This window comes from Strix uralensis, chromosome 27 (genome assembly GCF_047716275.1).
Source record: "Strix uralensis isolate ZFMK-TIS-50842 chromosome 27, bStrUra1, whole genome shotgun sequence".
Classification (NCBI taxonomy): Eukaryota; Metazoa; Chordata; class Aves; order Strigiformes; family Strigidae; genus Strix; species Strix uralensis.
In genome coordinates this window covers 1,316,338-1,335,157 of record NC_133998.1, presented here as the reverse complement: position 1 = coordinate 1,335,157, position 18,820 = coordinate 1,316,338, and the positions used below count along the sequence as shown (strand labels likewise).

The 18,820-nt window shown below is 51.5% G+C and overlaps 1 protein-coding gene and 2 long non-coding RNA genes across 3 annotated transcripts; 1 reads left to right on the top strand and 2 right to left on the bottom strand.

Moving 5' to 3' along the window:
- Window positions 1-237: 237 nt before the first annotated feature.
- On the top strand, window positions 238-17,499 carry LOC141935286 (excitatory amino acid transporter 5-like). Its single transcript, XM_074851384.1, has 11 exons — window positions 238-482; window positions 2,884-2,963; window positions 5,970-6,182; window positions 7,060-7,102; window positions 7,789-8,011; window positions 11,627-11,726; window positions 11,921-12,154; window positions 14,167-14,361; window positions 15,041-15,175; window positions 17,170-17,269; window positions 17,368-17,499. Exons 1-11 carry the CDS (start codon window positions 300-302, stop codon window positions 17,497-17,499), a joined length of 1,638 nt encoding a protein of 545 aa, XP_074707485.1. The 5' UTR covers window positions 238-299.
- Window positions 9,103-12,192, bottom strand: LOC141935288 (uncharacterized). Its single transcript, XR_012626528.1, has 3 exons — window positions 12,061-12,192; window positions 10,215-10,350; window positions 9,103-9,973 (listed from the first exon to the last, which is right to left on the bottom strand). It is a non-coding gene; the product is annotated as an uncharacterized LOC141935288 (long non-coding RNA).
- LOC141935287 (uncharacterized) lies at window positions 13,160-17,387 on the bottom strand. The gene is made up of 2 exons (XR_012626527.1): window positions 14,817-17,387; window positions 13,160-13,717 (listed from the first exon to the last, which is right to left on the bottom strand). It is a non-coding gene; the product is annotated as an uncharacterized LOC141935287 (long non-coding RNA).
- Window positions 17,500-18,820: the final 1,321 nt, after the last annotated feature.

The window sequence follows — 18,820 nt, the reverse complement described above, 5'->3', positions numbered from 1 at the left end:
GGGGCTGAATCCCTGCTCTCAGCCTGCAGCACGCGGCCCCGATCCCGGGGGGTGGAGGGTTAACCTGGGAGAGTTCAGCACCAGCACCGGCAGGATGCCAAGCCCAGATTAACCAGTTGAAGACGTCACTGTCCATTATGGGAAAGGCTCCCAAATAGCCCCGAAGCTTTTGGTGCTGGGGATTAGCCACCAGCGTGCTGGGCTCCCGGCACCGGGCAGGGGCCCATCAGCGCGGCGGTGCCCAGGGCGATGAGCGAGGCCGGGAGCTGCTCTGAGGGGCATCGCCTGAGTGGCTGAGGATGGCCGCGTGGGAGCGGGGTGGGAGAGCTTCCCTGAGCTCCCTGTCCGCCACCTTCCTGCACGTCTGGAAGTGGGTACGGGCTTTCTGGTGTAAGAATGGCCTCCTGACCCTGTCGATGCTGTCGGTTGCCACCGGGTGCCTCCTGGGGTTCCTGCTGCGGGCGCTGGATCTGACGGAGCTGGTAAGCCTGGCGGGGACAGGGATGGGAGTGAGGGGGATGGAGAGGGGCAGTCGGGGCAACCAGCCCAGGGGGACAGCAAGACATCACCAGCAAGGGCCCCAGACAGCCCCAAAAGCAAAGGCTCCTGCCCAAGAAAACCACTTCTCAGGGCAGGTTTCTCCCCATTACTTTTTTTTTTTTTGACCAAAAAGCTGCCAACAAATGCTAAAGCTGCCGGACAAATCCTGCTTCCCTCCACTGGGAGTGGGGGGCTCCAGGACAGACCCTGTGGGGCTGCAGGAGACTCCAGGTGGGATGAGGGTGGGAAAGGGGGAAAGGGATGCTCGGCTGCTGGATGCTGAGTAACAGGCTCCCCCCAACACAAACGGCAGCGTTGGGGGCTGAGGGATGAGCTCCTCCTATTACTCCACCCAAAGGCTGTGCAGATGTCAACCAAAGCACATTTCCATGCTCTGGAGAAGACCCAGCAAATAAATATGGAGCTGGTGGAGAGCCTGGGGTGTTTCTAGGGGTCACCTTCCCCCAAGGACCTTTGGAGACAAACACATTGGAGAATATGCACCTAAAAGGTGTGTTCTCTCCGTGCTTGTGCTGTTAAATGTCACCGTGCTAAAATCCACGTGGCTTTAATGACATCGGGTGTCTTGGCTGTGGCTCAGCCCTGATCTTCAGCTGGGCTGAAGGGGGGATGCTGCTTCAGGGAGAGCTCAGCTGGTGCTGGAACATTCCCGTGTCACCCGCTAGGATTTAGCAAAGTCTTGTCACTTCAGTTACGCCCTTCAGCATCACCACCCGCAGCGGGGATGATCTTGTTACTTAATTGAAGCCGGGTGTAATCTCCCTGCGCCCGGTTCATGCGCCTGCGAGAGCCCAGCAGCCGCCCACACCAGGCTTGAGGCTGGCAGAGCCAGGGGACTCTTGCCCCTGGTCCTGACATGCGCCAAGTTCATCCATCCTCTGCGCCAGCCCTGCCCTGCCCTGTTACCACAGCCCTGCACGTGGTCCCCAGCAGCCACTTCTCCCCATTAGAGACTTTTGTCCCAAAATCTGTGCTGTGGATGAGGGGCTGGGAAAGCAGCCAGTCCCTGCTTTCCTTCCCGTGATGCAAAAGTGTCACAAAGCTGAGAAACTCCCTGAGAAAAGAGATGCTGGTCAAATCTGCTATTGCTCCTTGCACCCGGCTGGACCCATCACAGCAGAGCTCCCTGGGAAATCAGCCACATTTAGGCCACGCGGGTGGGTAGGCACAGGGACAGCAGTGTGGAGCATTTCATAGTTTGCCTTGGCATCCCTCAAAGTCCGGTGGTGTTGGCTACTTTGGAGTAACCAAAAGCACCTGCTTTGGCTTGGGGCTATCTCAGGTTCATCCTTGACACTTCAACAGTGGGCAGGGAGGGAGGGAAGGTGGATGGATGGAGGGATGGATGGATGGATGGATGGATGGATGGATGGATGGATGGATGGAGGGAGGGATGGAGGGATGGATGGATGGAGGGAGGGATGGATGGAGGGATGGATGGAGGGATGGAGGGAGGGATGGATGGAGGGAGGGAGGGAGGGAGGGAGGGAGGGAGGGAGGGATGGAGGGAGAGATGGAAGGAACTCAGCAGCCAGAAGGGTGGTGGATGGAGAGATGGATTGAAGGAGGATGGATGGATGGATGGATGGATGGATGGATGGATGGATGGAGTGTGGAGGGAGGGATGATGGCTGCATGGTGGCTGGAAGGATGCTGGCCGAGTGGCTGCTGGTCTCACAGACCCCTCACTCTTTCCCTGGTCATGGCTGTGGGATCCAGGCTTTTGGGGGCTCTCTCCAGGCAGCCCTTCCCCATGCCTGTGTGAGGAGTGTAGGGGGTAGACAGATGCCACAGGGTGGAAACCTCCCTTGATGCACCATGAGGCTGCACCACAGATGGTTCAGATACTTGGGCTCTCCCTGAGCTTGGCTTTGCCATTTGCAGCCACTGGTATTTCCACCTTTTGCTGCCAGCACCAGGCTGCACCCAAGAGCTTCCGAGCACTTTTCACCAGCAGTTGAGCCTCTGCTCCCCAGTAACAAGTGCAATGACATCTGGGAGGAGCCAGCAGTGGGGCCATGGGGACCATTCCCGAGGGGTGATGGACCCAAGGACATTTTTGGGAGGGGACCAGAGCCACATGTCTCTCTCTGGTTCACAGCTGGGTTTCCCATATGACCAGTATTTCCCATCCCTCACCCCCCGGTAAGGGACAGCCAGAGGAACAGTGTCTCAGTGCCATAAGGAATGGCTGCCCGCTGGGAACCAAGCTCAGAGCTGGGTCTGCTGGAAAAAGGCAGATTTATCAGGTTTGAACTCTTAACCCATGATCAGCATCCACTTCTCAGCTCTCACCTGACACGACGACTCTGCTCTGTGCAGGAGAAGCAGTACTTTTCCTTCCCTGGAGAGCTCCTCATGAGGATGTTGAAGATGCTGATCCTGCCCTTGATCACCTCCAGGTAAGACATCATCTTGTGCTTCTAAACTACCATCTCTCCATCACGTTGAAGAGATCAGCCCATGATCCCCCATTGAGGAGATCACCCCAAAACTGCTTCAGGTGAGAATCACCCTGGCCCCAGGCAGCCACCAACCAAGCAGCATCCCCTGGCTTGGTGTCCATCAAACCCCGTGATTTCCCAGCAGTGGTCTGGGACAGATCCTCACCTGGATTTGGTAGACACCTGCACCCAGGTCAGACACCTGCACTGGCTGGGCTGTTTCCCTTCTGTTTGGGCCCAGCCAGCTGGCGATGCCGGCACCATCCATGGGCGGTTGATAATGGGCAGCTGTTTAAACCCAAAGCAGAATTCCTTATTTAGAGGGTTTTGAGAAAGCTCAGGTAGAAACCACAAGCCTCCCTCAATGTTGCATCTATGTTTGCAAATCCCACTTCTATCAGCCCATCCAGATCTAGAAATAAGTAACAGAACTGATGGAGTCACACTCAAGTCTAAGCGAGGTCTTGAAAAGCTTACAGGGATTTCCATATTTTTAACACTTGCTGGCACATGCTCATTAGAAATATCCAAACAACGTTTGGATGTGTCCCTTCTCTATTGTTTTTCAGAGTTTGCTTGCTGTCCCATGCGCCTTTGGTTTATTTTTGGGAGCACTGTGGACTCTCTCCTTGTGTCATGGTTTGAGCCCAGAGGGCAACTGAGCACCACGCAGTCGCTCACTCACCCCTTCTCCCTCAGGAAGGAGAAAATAAAGCAAAAGGCTCAGGAATCGAGATAAGGACAGAGAGGGATGACTCACCCGTTATGGTCATGGGCAAAAGACAGACTTGTTAGGGGAAGAAAAAGAACATCAGTTTAATTCAGACACGAACAACAACAACATTTAACAGACAGGTAGGACAGTGGGAAGTATAACCACACCTTCTCCCACCCCTCCCTTCTTCCCGGGCTCAGCTTTGCTCCCGATTTCTCTCCCTCCTCCCCTGCAGCAGCGCAGGGGGATGGGGATGGGGGTTGTGGTCAGTTCATCACCCCTTGTTTCTGCTGCTCCTTCCTCCTCAGGGGCAGGACTCCTCGCACTCTTCCCCTGTGCCAGCGTGGGGCCCCTCTCACGGGAAACAGTCCTCCAGGAACTTTCTCTGACATGAGACCTTCCCATGGGGTGCAGCTCTTCCCAAACTGCTCCAGCGTGGGTCCCTCCCATGTGTCGCAGTCCTGCCCGTGCTGAACTACAACAGCGGGGGCTGCTCTCAGCGTCCCGGCCTCCTCCAGGCACAGCCCCTGCTCCGCCGTGGGGTCCTCCCCGGGCTGCAGGTCGGCATCTGCTCCCCCGGTGCCCTCCATGGGCGCAGGGACAGCCTGTCCTCTCCCCACGGGCTGAGGGGGGTCTCTGCTCCAGCCCACCTCCCCCCCGCCACCTCCTCCTTCCTTCCACTGACCTCGGTGGCTGCAGAGGTGTCTCCCTCACAACTCCTCCTCGTAACTCCCACTCCTCCTCCCAGATTTCCCTTCGTAAATACGTTATCACAGAGGTGCAGCCACTGTCACTACTTGGCTCAGCCTTGGCCAGAGGTGGGTCTGACTTGGAGCCGGGGGGAGCTTCAAGAAGCTTCTCACGGGGGGCCACTGCCACAGCCCCGTCCACTGCTACCAAAACCCCAACACACACACACAAGCCCAGCACATCTGGCCACACTTGGCCTTTTCAGCATCAGCCCTTGTAGAACTCTTTCTTTTCCCCTCCAGTACTTCCCACCCCCTTCCCAGATGCGCTGCCTGGGTTTCCCTTCGCTCTCAGGGTGCTCTCAGCTCTCCTCACAGATTGAGTTGATTTTGTCCCAGCCAACCGCTCTCCTGCCTGCGGGCCCGGGGTCCGCACAGGGCTCCCAGGATTTTTCTTGCACGTTGAATTGAACCAGGCTTTTTTCTGATTTAATTACTGAATGGTGGTGAAGTGGCATCTTCCCTCTATGCACCCAGAGGGGACCAGGTGCACTCTGGGGATGGATTTGTCCAGGATGGGGCTCAGCTCTGGAGCTCCCCAAGCCTCATGTTGGAAAGCATCGCCCACCTTTGCATTGCTTTTGTGGCCCCTCTTGAGCTTCCCAGGGTCTCTCTCCTCCCGGACACGTGGCTGCTGGAGGGGATCTGCGAGCTGGCCATCGCCTCAGCCGCCCAACCCTTGTGTACCCCCAAGGATGGCATTAACCCTTGCAGCCGCTGCCTCCACCACATCCCACGTAAGGGTTTTCAGGCCACTGCCAAACACCGTGGGCAGGCATGGCCAGGGCTCTGCAGGGCCCTGGGGGAGCTGGAGCTGTGGAGGTCAGTGGCCAGGAGCTCGGTGTGGGTCTGTGTGCACACAGGGCACGCTGCAGCCCCCAAATGCTCCCCTTTGCCCCCAGTGCTGGCACCACTGCTGGCCAGCTCTTCCTCCTCGTGCAGCCTGTAATAGCCTCTCTATTTTTAGTCCAGTTTTGTTTAAAAGTAGCTTATGGGCTACTTCTTAAGAAAGCTCAAATGTACACGAAGTCTGAAGCAGCATCTCTCTCCCTGGGGGAGTGGGATCCGTCCCCACCAGGATTTTATAAATCTTGCTAATACCTTTCTTTACTGTTCACAGTGACACGCAGCGTCAGCACAGGGCATTGGAGATTTAAGAGAACATCACAAAAAAAAAAAAGCAGTGTTAGTTATTCACCACCAAACTACACTATTTACTTCTTATTCCTTGGAGAAAACAGAAAACATGGTCTGACCATGAAAAGGTACTCAGAGAGGGGTCTCCTGCCCTTCACAGCTCAGCCTGGGTTGCCACAAGTCTATCCTGGGTGTGAGATCCTGTGGGCACAGGCACACAGATGTGCGAGAGCTCAATGATGCCCTTAAGCATCAGTTAAAAAAATATCTATGGAAACTTCTCCCACCTTGGAGATTTTGCCCATCAGACGCACCTTGTGCAGTTTTGGGCACAGACGCTGACCACAATCTTTTCTGCTGCAGCCTCATGTCCGGGCTGGCCACCATGGACTCCAAGGCCTGTGGGAAGATGGGTGTGATCACCATCACCTACTACCTTTGGACAACATTCATGGCCGTGACTGTTGGGATCATCCTCGTGGTCAGCATCCACCCCGGCGCAGCTGCCCAGAAGGACGACTACTCTGTGGGTAAAGTGATGCTCAGCTCCGCTGATGCGTTACTGGATTTAATCAGGTACGTCACAGGATTTCAGGAGGAGCCAAGTTCATGGTGGCATTTCACAGACAAGACCTTCCCACCTCCTTCTCAGGAGGTATTGAGATCTCAAGGGAAACCAGGAGAACCGTTGGCCACGCTGACTAGGCACCAGCACGTTCAAGCCCAGCAACAGGGGGTTCGTTTCTCCCCACGTGTGGCTCTCTGGCCACTCTGTCACCCCCGTTGCTCTCCTCCCAGAGCCACCAGCGAAGAGCGGTGCAGCAGCAGAGAACAGGCAGATTTTTTTGGTTGACATAGCGCTGAGGGATCTGGTGGAGTTGAGAACAGTCAGTGTGAGGTTCATGGTTGGACTGGATGATCGTCAAGGGCTTTTCCAACCCACATCATTCTGTGAAATTCCCTGCAGAGCTCAGCAGTTTTCCCTCTGCAGCCCCAGCTGTGACAAGCCCTGCAGCTCCTTGGGCTTTGCAAGGTAAAAAAGAGCAGGAGGTGGCCCAGGGCTGGATTAAAGCCCTGGACAAGGGTGAACTGGGGAGGGGGTGCAGCACTGACCCAGGGAGAATCTCCATTCTGGAGGTGTTCCATCGACTGGACAATGCTCCGAGCATCCTGCTCCAGCTTTGCAGGTGGTCCTGCTCTGAGCAGGGGACTGGAAATGGCAGGTTTACATCCCACCTCTGGCCTTCTGTGAGTCCAGTTTATGGGTGGTTCAGAGTCCAGCTCTTTGTTCACCTTCCAGCCTGTCTTTGCCCTCAGCTTGCACAGAGGACGTCGAGCTGGTGTTGGCTATATGGGTACTTCTCTTGGCCTCACGCCCACCAGAGGTGCTTCCCAGGTTGTTCCCTGTGTTCTCGTGACACACTTTAACCCCTGCACAATTGCTCTCTTACAGAAACATGTTCCCTTCTAACCTGATCGAAGCTTCGTTCCAGCAGGTGAGTTCACCCGGCTCCACCGCTGCAGGTGGTGGGGATGGTGCTCCCCGGCCGCCTTCTGCTCACCCCAGGGCAGGCACCCAAACGTGGGAGGGTGCTGGTGGGGGCAGAGACTCACAGGGACGCCCCCGCCTGGCCTCTGCCTGGGAGGACTCCTGTACAAAAGCAGCACAACATCTCTTCATGGGGGGAAGAGGGGTGGGCAGGCAGCAGGCTTGGGGAGGGAATGCGTGAAGGAACAGGTGGGGTGGGTGAAGGGGCAAGACTGAGGAGGGGCCAGATAGGGTGAAGAGGAGAAGGGAAAATGAGCAAACTCATGGTATTGGGAAAACATCTGCAAAGCCCCCAGGAGGGATGCGGGGTGAAGGGGCCTCTTCATGGGGACCACAACGCTACCCAGCGCTGCACTGGGATCCTGCAGGGACCTGACCCGCAAATGCCACGTGTCTGCCCAGAGGAGTGCAGCCTGGCTTGAGGCTGGCTGTGCTGCGGGCTGCAGGGAACGACCACACTTCCCCTTGCCCATTTCTCGCATCTCTTCTTTTCACCAGCCTTTTACTGCCTGAAAAACAAACTCTGAACCTCCAGGACCACCTGGCCCAATGAGGACCTTGCCTCTGTGTTCAGAGCAGGATGGAGTTCGTTGCCAGCAGGACATTAACCTCACTGCTTTGCTTCTGTTCCAGTATCGAACTGTTCTTGTTCCGGTGGTGAAGTCTCCCAGCTTTCCAAAGATCCCAGGAAAATCTCTGAGTTTTATTTACTTTGCACCCGATGATGAAAACCCTGAAATTCATCGGCCTGTGTTCCTCGAGCTGACGCCGGCGCCCGAGATGACCTACAGGACCATGCCCGGGACCAGTAATGAGATGAACGTCTTGGGAATTGTCATCTTCTCAGCAACAATAGGTACCTGCTCAGTAGAGCGGGGCTCCGTGCGGTACCCTGACCCATCGCAAGGCTGTTCAGCAGCTGTTGCAACCCAGGGTGGTAACTGCTGCGGCCACTGTGCTGTAAATGAAGGAAGGGATGCTCAGAGGGATGAGGTTATTTTAGCTCTAGCTGCCCAAGTCCCTGGGGAACCAGGCACAAAGCTTGTACCAACACCTTCATCAGCACCATCCATAATTGAGCTCAAAAAAGGGGTTAAGCACCAAGACGACTGTTTCCTTCCCAGGTTTTCCATATGAGGCAAGCATGGGTTCTGAGGGGTTTCAAATTGTCATGTAAGCTGAAGGGTCCTTTTTATGAAGTCTACTGAAGTGAGTTGTAACTTTTGCAGAGGCTACCTGGGAGACAGGTTGCTACAAATAGCGTGGCCAGCAGGGACAGGGAAGGGATCTGACCCCTGTGCTCGGCACTGGTGAGGCCGCCCCTCAATGAGTGGGTTCAGTTTTGGGCCCCTCACTCCAAAAAGGCCATTGAATGACTCGAGCGTGTCCAGAGAAGGGCAACGGAGCTGGTGCAGGGTCTGGAGCACAGGTCTGATGGGGAGCGGCTGAGGGAACTGGGGGGGTTTAGTCTAGAGAAGAGGAGGCTGAGGGGAGACCTCATGGCCCTCTCCAACTCCCTGAAAGGAGGGTGCAGAGAGGGGGATGAGTCTCTTGAGCCAAGGAACCAGCGCCAGGACAAGAGGGAATGGCCTCAAGCTGCGCCAGGGCAGGGTCAGACTGGCTCTTAGGAAGGATTTCTTTGCAGAAGGGGCTGTTGGGCGTTGGAATGGGCTGCCCAGGGCAGGGGGGGAGTCCCCATCCCTGGAGGGGTTGAAGAGTCGGGTTGACCCAGCGCTGAGGGATCTGGTGGAGTTGGGATCTGTCAGTGCTGGGTTAACGGTTGGACTGGAGGATCTTCAAGGTCCTTTCCAACCAAGATGATTCTGTGAAATGGTCTGAACCCTTCACCCTGGCAGTGTTCTAACTCCCTGGGCAGGCATTAAAAGTGAAAGGTGGTCAGATTTAGTTCCTGTCACAAATTTATGGAAATCTGTACCAGGACTTCCTGAAGGTAAGAAAGCTTCCTGTGTTGAACAGCTTGCGACCTCATGTGGACAAGGTGCTCGGCAGCAATCTCAGGAAGGACAAAGGAACCGAGGTTGGATGGAGAGAACATGCAAGGGATAGGGAGGAATAAGGCTGAAAGGGGAGAAAGTCAAAGGAAGGAGGAACTTGGATCTGACTCAAAGCGTAGACAGAAGGACACTGGGTGCATGGCTGAGAGAGGAAGGGAGGAATCAGGAGGGAAAAGAGTAGGAGGTGATGAGATGAGCATGGGGGCAGGATTACGTGTAGATTAAGAGGTGAGGGCAAGGAGCTTGAACTTAGTGTATAAGGAACCAAAGAGCCAATTAGAGGATTTGAAGGGTGGAAGCAGTGCAGCAGTGGAGCACGCCAGACTGCCCTCAGAGCCAGGGGAGAGCGGCCAGTTATAAAGGCTACGATATAGTGAGTGCCTGGAGGAGATGGCCACAGCACGACTGGGCAGACACCGACCCACTCAAAGATCCTCATGGACAAAAGAGATGCCTCTGCCAGTCTCCCGTCCCAGTGACCAACAGCATCTGCAGACCAGACGCTCAGGGAATGTGCCAAGCTCCCGATCGCAGGACATGTGCCCTCCTCCAGCCCAGCCAGGAGAAGCTGCTTTTCTCTGCTGAGATTACCACCCCAGCACCCCGCCAGCGTGGGAGTGAGGATCAGCGCTGGGTTAGGACACAGCAGATCACCTGAGCCAGCCCCGGCCACCCAGGTGCACTCTCTGGGTTTTGCACGGGCTGGATGAGAGCTCCACGAAGCCGCAGACCAGCAGATCATCACCTGCCCTGGGGACAGGCAGCCTGGAAAAGGGCGTTCACGGATCCGCAGGAAGCTTCACCTGTGAGGAGAGGTTGAATTAATGGGGTTTGCCTGGCAGAAAACAGGAGAGGGACATGGAAGGCAACACAGCTCTGTGCCATGGGAAACGGGGATCAGCTCCTCCTTGCAGCAAGGTAGGGGAAGCCAGGTGGAAGCTGGCCGAGATCTCAGCAAAGGGTATTTGTGTCCAGTACCAACAGACGGTTTGTGGGACTGAGACCAAGGCACCTCTGCTGTGGACAGTAACCCCACACAGCTACCTCAGCTCCGGCGATCTCTTCACTGACACTGAGCATCTCTAGTCATCTCTGTTGCTTTTTAAATCCAGAAAAGGGCACTTGAAGCAAGCTGTCCATTTGCTAGGGCCATCTTCTCCAAATCAGCTGTCTGAAGGACCTGCAGAGAAATGGGATTTCTTTCAACCAGCTGTTATGGCCACAAAATATTGGATGAATATCAACAGAGCTGAGATTTAAATATGTCAAACCTTGTCTCATTTCTGAAAGTCCTGGCAAAGATGACCCTATCTCATCTCTCTTCTGAGCAAGCCAAGAGAGCCAACTCCCTGCCAAGGGTCTGAGAGTCCTCAGCCCTGAAGACTGAAGAGCGGTGAGAGGGACGAGACAAGATCCTGACTGTATTCTTCTTTTCCAAGCTAAAGCAGACACTTGCACAGTGCTTCAGAAGTAATTTCAGCTAACGGGACCACACAGAAAGTACGTGCACCAGGCTGGAAGCTAGATGGGCAAATACTCAAAGACTCATTTTGCTTTTGCTCAACGGGTACTGGGAAACCCCCTCACCAGTGAAAGCAATAGGATTTAGCACTGGCCGATTCTGTGCTGGCAGACCAGAAAGCACCAAAACCCCTCTAACCATTCATGTGTTTCTGCTCTAGTATTCCTTCAGCAGAAAATTAGACTGGAATTAGGTTAATACAACATCATCAAAAGAAAAACCAGAATTAAGACAGGAGGCTTAATGCCTGTATCTAAGCAACTCAAACCCTTCCTGACGTATTACTGTACTGCAGAGTGTTGTCACTACCGCGGTGCAGTCTGTGAGTCACCAACAAAGCCATCTGCATGCAATAGCTGGTCGGCAGCCAGCACAGCCCGTCCCACGAGGGAACCGAGACCTGCCACCACCCACGGGGATCGGGTGAATCTGAGCACTTCTGAAGAAGTTCATCTGAGTGGCAGACATGGCGCGTGGCTCTTCTGACTCCAGAGCAAGGGCAGGGATGCACCATATCATCACATCCCTCAGCTATATATAACCCGACTGAGCTTTGTCCTTTGAAAAAAATCAATTTTTATTTCTGGAGCTACATTATTCTTGTATTACCAAACAGCAAAGAGACAGCTTATCCGCCTCAAGAAGTGACTCTTCCATTATTGAGTAGCAATGAAGAGTTTATCAGTTATCTGTGCAAGGTATAGTCCAAATCCTGGGTCTGGGGGAGTTTTTGGAGAAAAGCCCAGATGCTTGTGTTTGCTTGGAGCAGAGAATTACCATGACCCATAAGAGCAGGTGGAAATCTGCATTAAGTCTGACCTGAGTCTGCCCAGTGAAACCCATTCTGTGACCACCAGACCCTCCAGACACTGGGCACGACACCCCCTGCTCCCATGGTACTACCCAGTAACACAAACCAATGTGCTTGTTGCAGGACTGCTCCTGGGGAAAATGGGGGAGCGAGGAACACCGCTGGTTAACGTCTGCCAGTGTCTGAACGAAGCAGTTATGAAAATTGTCTCGATGGCAGTATGGTAAATCTGGTTTTGATTGATTCAGTTCTTTTCTTACTTGCTATCTGATGCATAATGCCAGTCACACATCTACAAGTATCTATTGTGAGCACCTGGATTTATTTTTGTGTGACCAAACACCCTAACGACTGTCATGTAGTGCTTCAATGTTTGCTGCACCCTCATAAATATTTTTTTATACTTATTCTGTGCAGGTACTTCCCCTTTGGCATTGTGTTTCTCATTGCTGGAAAGATCCTGGAGATGGAAGATCCATCAATTATAGGACAGAAGCTGGGACTATATGCCATTACAGTGGTGTCAGGGCTAGTCATCCACGGACTTGTTCTCTTACCTCTGCTTTTCGTGCTCATCACCAAGAAGAACCCCTTTACTTTCATTCAGGGGATACTGCAAGCCTTGCTGATCGCCTTAGCTACATCTTCCAGGTATGAGAACGTGGCTGAAATACGCTGATACAACTGAGAAGGCACCTGGTTCAGTCGAGGGAGATGGGGCTGTGGGTACAGCCAGGCAAGCTGCAGGAGAACGGTTATAATTCAGACATAGAAAAATTATGTTCCAGCACTGTTTGAAAGGAGATCGCTTCCAGTTTTAGTAGGAAGCAGGATGCTTGGCACTGCCCTGGTACTCACAGAATCATCTCGGTTGGAAAGGACCTTGAAGATCATCCAGTCCAACCGTTAACCCAGCACTGACAGATCCCAACTCCACCAGATCCCTCAGCGCTATGTCGACCCGACTCTTCAACCCCTCCAGGGATGGGGACTCCCCCCCTGCCCTGGGCAGCCCATTCCAACGCCCAACAGCCCCTTCTGCAAAGAAATCCTTCCTAAGAGCCAGTCTGACCCTGCCCTGGCGCAGCTTGAGGCCATTCCCTCTTGTCCTGGCGCTGGTTCCTTGGCTCAAGAGACTCATCCCCCCTCTCTGCACCCTCCTTTCAGGGAGTTGCAGAGGGCCAGGAGGTCTCCCCTCAGCCTCCTCTTCTCCAGACTAAACCCCCCAGTTCCCTCAGCCGCTCCCCATCAGACCTGTGCTCCAGACCCTGCACCAGCTCCGTTGCCCTTCTCTGGACACGCTCGAGTCATTCAACGTCCAATTCATGTCCAATACTCAGCAGGAAGAGTCTCAGGGCATCCTCAGACCCGGCCAGCTCGCAGTGCTCTTCCACTCGCCTGCTCCTGGGGTTTTCCCAGAGCAAAGCAGCAATGTTTGTCTCTATGTCTGCTGCTTTAAATTGCTGCAGTCAGTTTTCTTTCAAAGAATTCAAGATAGGGCTGTTGTAGGTGCTTTATAAAACAGCGTGGAGTTATGATCCTGGGTTTTAATTGAAAACATCAAAAGCTCTTCTGAACGCTTTACTGAAAACCTTAAATCAACGCCGGTGTATCTGAGGCTCTTCCAAAGGAAAGTGTTGTCTACTTTGATAAGACTTTATAATTTTAGATTATTTGAATCTATTTTATTTTCATTGAAAAGCATTCTTTATAACAATGAAGAAACTTTATATTAAAAACTACCATCCTTTCTGGAAGACACACAAATTAAAACATTTTCTTAGAAAACATTTGACTAGGCAAAGGGTTTTCCTGGCTTCCCTAACGTTGCTTCTTCACGTAATCCCAATAAAACCAGCAGCCACTGCTGCAGGTCTCTCCGGCTACTCCTAACTACCCAATCTCCTCCTGAACTTGGGTCTCCAGCTCTGTCTCCATCAGGCTTTCCCCCTCCTCTCTGCTCTACGCCAGCCCAGCGAGCTGGACGGCTGTTACGTAGAGGATGGTGGGAGCACCCTGCTCCTTGTCCCAGGCAGGGGCTGGGGGCCATCACGCTGTGCGCTGCAGCCAGCTCCTTTCAGGAAAGCAGTCCCTGCCTCCACGAGCCTATCACAGTCCCACCAACTTCTTTTCCATGCTCGTCTCCTTCTTCCACTCAGTCTTCTTCCTCCACGTCCTTATCCCGACTCCTGTGTGACAGCTCATGTCTTCATGCTAGACAGAAACAAGAGAGAAAGGTCAGCAGGTGCAAGCACCGAGGGAGCTGCTCCTCGTGCGCGTGGCACAGAGGAGACGAACGAGGAACGACGGGGTCTGCTGGACCCCGGCCCAGCCCCAGCTGGCAGATGCTGCTCTGTGCCAGTCAATGTTTGGGGTGGTGCAGGATTAACGCGAGGACCAGGGAGGTACAACAAAGCTGTAACCATCACACTGAGCTGTTCGTAGAGAGCAGTGTATCTTGCAGCCAGCAGCTGACTACTTGACTAATTATGTATATTCCCCAGGTAGTTTAAGTTGAATAAACCTCCATTGCTACAGCAATTTGTACGATACTGCTGCTGCATTTACCCTCAAGGAGGACTTGTATACCATTACGCTGATTCCTAGTTCTAAAGTTCAATGCAAACAACAGAGCAAATTACTGATTGGTTTTTGTTCTGCAGCTCAGCAACCTTGCCCATCACTCTGAAGTGTCTCCTGGAAAACAACGGAATAGACAGACGCGTGGCACGATTCGTCCTCCCTGTTGGTGCCACCATCAACATGGATGGCACGGCCCTGTACGAAGCAGTCGCTGCTATTTTTATTGCCCAGGTCAATGAATATGACTTGGATTTGGGACAAATTATAACGATAAGGTAAATATTTCTTTGCAGCAGCTTTATCATTTCTTTCTATTCATATTTATAGACATTATAACAATCTCTCACGCTTCCCCCATTTGGCAGAGATCTTGCTACTGCACAGAGTGAACTTTGCTGGAAATCTGAGGAAGAGGGAGAGGTGCAGCATGTGCCAGCCCCCTGCCCTGGGCGCCAGGGAAGGCTCAGGCTCTGCACCCACAGAATTTGCTGCAGAATCAAAGACTTGGCCTGTAGGTAAAAGTCAGACAGCACTGACAGCGTGGCTAGAGCAGCTCAACACCCGCAGCACAGATGAATTATCTTAGCATAGAAGGGTTTGTGCAGGTATAATTTACTCCACTTCAGGAACGGAATATCCTCATCTTATAAGCAGGGAAATAAAGCACCTATCTAGATAAAAGTAAGTAAGAGCAGTTGCAAATATTTAGCAATACGCAGGAGCTACCTACCCAGGAACGCAGAGGGGCGTTGTGTGAGCACAAAGCCAAGAGCTCAGCCATGATGTGCACAGCAGGGTTAGGAGAGCACCAGGGAGGAGAAAGGTGGAGGAAGCCAGATCCAACCCAATCCTTCCTTACAGCAATAACTTACTCTGCCACGCAGACATGGTTTTTAAAAAACAAAACAAAAAACCAAACAACAGAATAAATGCGCAGCCACCTTGTCTTTGCAGCATAACAGCAACAGCAGCAAGCATAGGGGCAGCTGGGATCCCCCAGTCTGGGCTCGTTACCATGGTCATCGTGCTCACTTCTGTCGGGCTGCCGACCGACGAGATCACACTCATCATCGCAGTCGACTGGGCTCTGTGAGTATTTTCCAGACGCAATGTTACAGGCAGGTGTAAGTGCCAATTCCTGGTGATGTATTTGAAACAGCTTCCACTGAGGCAAATACAGATTAAGGGGTCACAGTACAAGACCAGGGGCCAAGCATTAGATACCTCACTTTCTGACTATTTTCTTGAAGTAGCCCGTGATAACTATAGGCAGGCACTCTCCTAAAGGAGTGTTTGACTTGAGGTGTTTCTGTTCCGAGGTGCCCATCACTGCTAGTGCCTCATTAAGGACTGTTTGTGGAAGAAGTGGTGATGATATTCAGCCACTCTCTCAAGACCAGCCTGTCTTGGTCTTTTATCTAAATTCCTATCGCATCTTTCTTGGAGGTCTCAAATAAGTCACAAAATCTATCTTTCTGAAACATTTATACTTTCAAGAGATCAAACGGATGTTAGTTTCCTCCACAGTGAGAGGTAGAAAAGGAAAGCAGGGGCATAGGCTTGTCCTCATGAAGCTGCTACTTAGCGTACTCCCTAGAAATACCTCAAGTCCTACTCTTCTCCCAGCTGTCTGCTCTGTGAACAAAGGAGGATGGACAGCACAAGAGTCAAAGCGAAGTGGTGGATGGTACAGTATTTGTTTTGATGGAATATTCTCCCTGGAAGAGGAACAAGGTTGGTAAGGCAGGGTGAAAGGCATCTGGCTTCATACAAGGAGAAATTAAAATTAGCCAGAAAGATGCTAACAATAACAAAAGAGTGACAAAAGGGGTGGAAACATGCAATTGTTTAGGAAAAAAGCATAATCTCCAGGAAAAAAAGAAAAATCAGTAAGAGAAAACCAATAATAAACCATAAACTGGTAATTACTTACAATATGAGCTCATTCAGTTTGCTGTTTCTATGTCTGAAACAGAGGCATTTTCACAATTAAAAAGTAGAAAAGAGAGAGAAATAGATGTCACAGCAAGACAGTAACAAGGTACAGTACGAGTTGGTTGCACACCAAATCATAGCAGAAAATTAGACAGTCACATCTTGAACAGATGCACCAAAAACCCCTCTTGCATTTAATAAGCAGCTTCTCTCTCTCAAACCCATATGTCACCAGCACTGAAACATCACTGGAGTTTTTAAAAGCAAGGATGACATTTTCAAAGGACTGCATCCAACACCGAGGAAGTCTATCTTCCAACGAGACTGTCTTCATCTTGATGGGTGAAGACCAGATTGATCTTGAGACAAAAACTGATGCTTGATGACATTTGTCGCAGACAAACAGAACAGAAGTCAAACATTCACAGTGTGTGAAATGTGCCATTTTAAAGATAAAAATGAAGCAAATTAGCTAGGTGAAAAATCATAGAGAGTAGATGCTGATTTCTACATAACTGACACATGGGTTGCTGATTTGTGCTTCACAGCCACCCCGGACAGAGAGGAAACAGCATCAAGTATCCTGGCTGCTTCTCTCTTTCTTTCACATAAAAGGAAGTTTGACATTTCAGGTGAAACTTGTAAAATCAGAACACAACATAAGTTCAGTCTCTGAGCATCACAGGGTACCCAGCAACATCACCTGCCACAACGTGCTTACGTTTTCTACTGATGTGAGAGGTGCTTGGATAAACCAGAAAGGTGCTGTGGCTGGCTAGACGAGCTTTGCTCCCCGAGAGGCATCTCAAGGAGTCCTACGACTCACTGAGGCAGCTCAGCCCAACACTGAGCAAAACCGATGCATCAGTTTGGAAAGTCGCAGAGGCAGGTCTATGCACTAAAACAACAAACATGATGAGACAAAAGAAGCTCCATCACCATCGTGGTACTGGGCTCACACAGACACCACAGGTACCATTTTCTCTCTGTATTTGCAAGAGCAATATTGCACTTGTCTCAACTTGCCATTAGCAAAACCAGTGGTAGAGACATCAGGGACGGAGGCTGACGTGTTTCAGAGGCCCAGAAGACACCAGGCATGTTGACTGTGGCCACCAATCGCATCCTCACGGCTCTCTCTCATCTAGGGATCGATTTCGAACTATGACCAATGTCCTTGGTGATGCTCTGGCTGCTGGCATCGTAGCACATGTCTGCGAGAAAGACTTTGCCCCAAAGCCCCCCGCGGTACGTACAGCTTGTCGGGGAGAGGCAATGACCACCCACAAACACAACGCATGCGCTTGCTTCAGAAATTAAAATGTTTGGTTTTTTTCTTTTTGCAGCAAGATCCAGTAAGCAACACAGACAAGTTTCCTTCTGTAGAGACCTCCCATCTCAAAGATAACGTGATTGAAATGATTGAAGAAACTTTGTTTGATCAGACAGGAGTTCATTACAGCATCTGTCAGGTGTAGATCACACCATTCCCACGGCCAGGAAAGGGATCTCGGTGCTAAACACTGACACTGTGAATGACATAGATGGATGCTCTGCAAGATAAAGGCCTTACTTGGCACAGAATGTGGACAAATCCTCTCTATGTTTTGAAGACTGTGGGACTCTCCAGCCAGCACGGCTCTGCTGTTCAGGGCAGGGGGAGCCAGCTCCTCCTTGCGACCGAAGATCCAGCTGTGAGCTGGCTGCCCTGACCACCTGAAGCAGCTGGGATTTGACGGTTTTATGCCTCACATTTTTTTCAAGCCCAGTTCTTTGCAAAGATTGGGGAGGTGAGAGGGTATTAGAAAACTGGAACTGGACTAAATGAGAAAACAATAGAGATGGGACAAAAATCTGACACCTTAGGTCAGCAGCCCGTATCTGCTGGCCAGGCTGCACTCTATGTTTCATTTTATTATTATTTTTTTTTAATCATTGCTTTTTTTTTTAATTACTAAGTTCTCATCTAAAAACTAAGATTAAGCAAATTTCTGTCTAGAGCTCAAAATCCAAGTCGGACATAACTGGATTTTCCAGCCACTACACAAAGCCAGGACAGGTGGCTGAAGTGTTCCCCTCACGGACAGCGAGGTTCATTTTAACCGCAGGGACGGAAGGACCAGCTCTACACGTGTTTTTACTGGCTGTTTGATTACAGTGAGACTAATTGACCAGGCCCAATTGCAACCATGTTGATTTTCCCAGCTAAGGATCTGGCCCAAAGTTCAAATTCCAATTACAGCCTTAAAATCCAGGCTTCCCACAGCAGCCTTCTCCACAAAAGCCGTTTATATACCAATGATTCGTGTCACTGAATTCATTTCTCTCTCAAAATGCCATCTAAATGCAAAATATTTTCTAATTTAGAAAAAACATTAATTGCACTTCTGCCAAAAGAAAAGCAGAAGTATCATAAACCATTTTTTGCACAAAAACTAGTAATCTTCTCCTGATTAACTTCAAAAAGGCTTCAAAGAATCAGAATCACAGTCAAGGTAAGCTTGTGGTACTGCTGCTAACTCTGGCCTTTCTCACCCTTTCCTCCTGGACTGGTGAGGTTAATACCTTCGTAAACTTAACTGCTCCTGTTGAAGTTGGACAGTAATGTCGTTTGCAAAAAGAAAAATAATCACATTTCAGATCAAGAGATCTCTGCAGCATCCCAGGTCATCCCTCCCTGATCATTTATCATCAGCTGGATGTATCACACACCAGTGCTTAGCACTGCTCTCTGTTAAGTGTTTTGCAAACGACGACTGCAGGCTGTTCCTCTATACCTGGAGCAGGCTCGGGCGCACA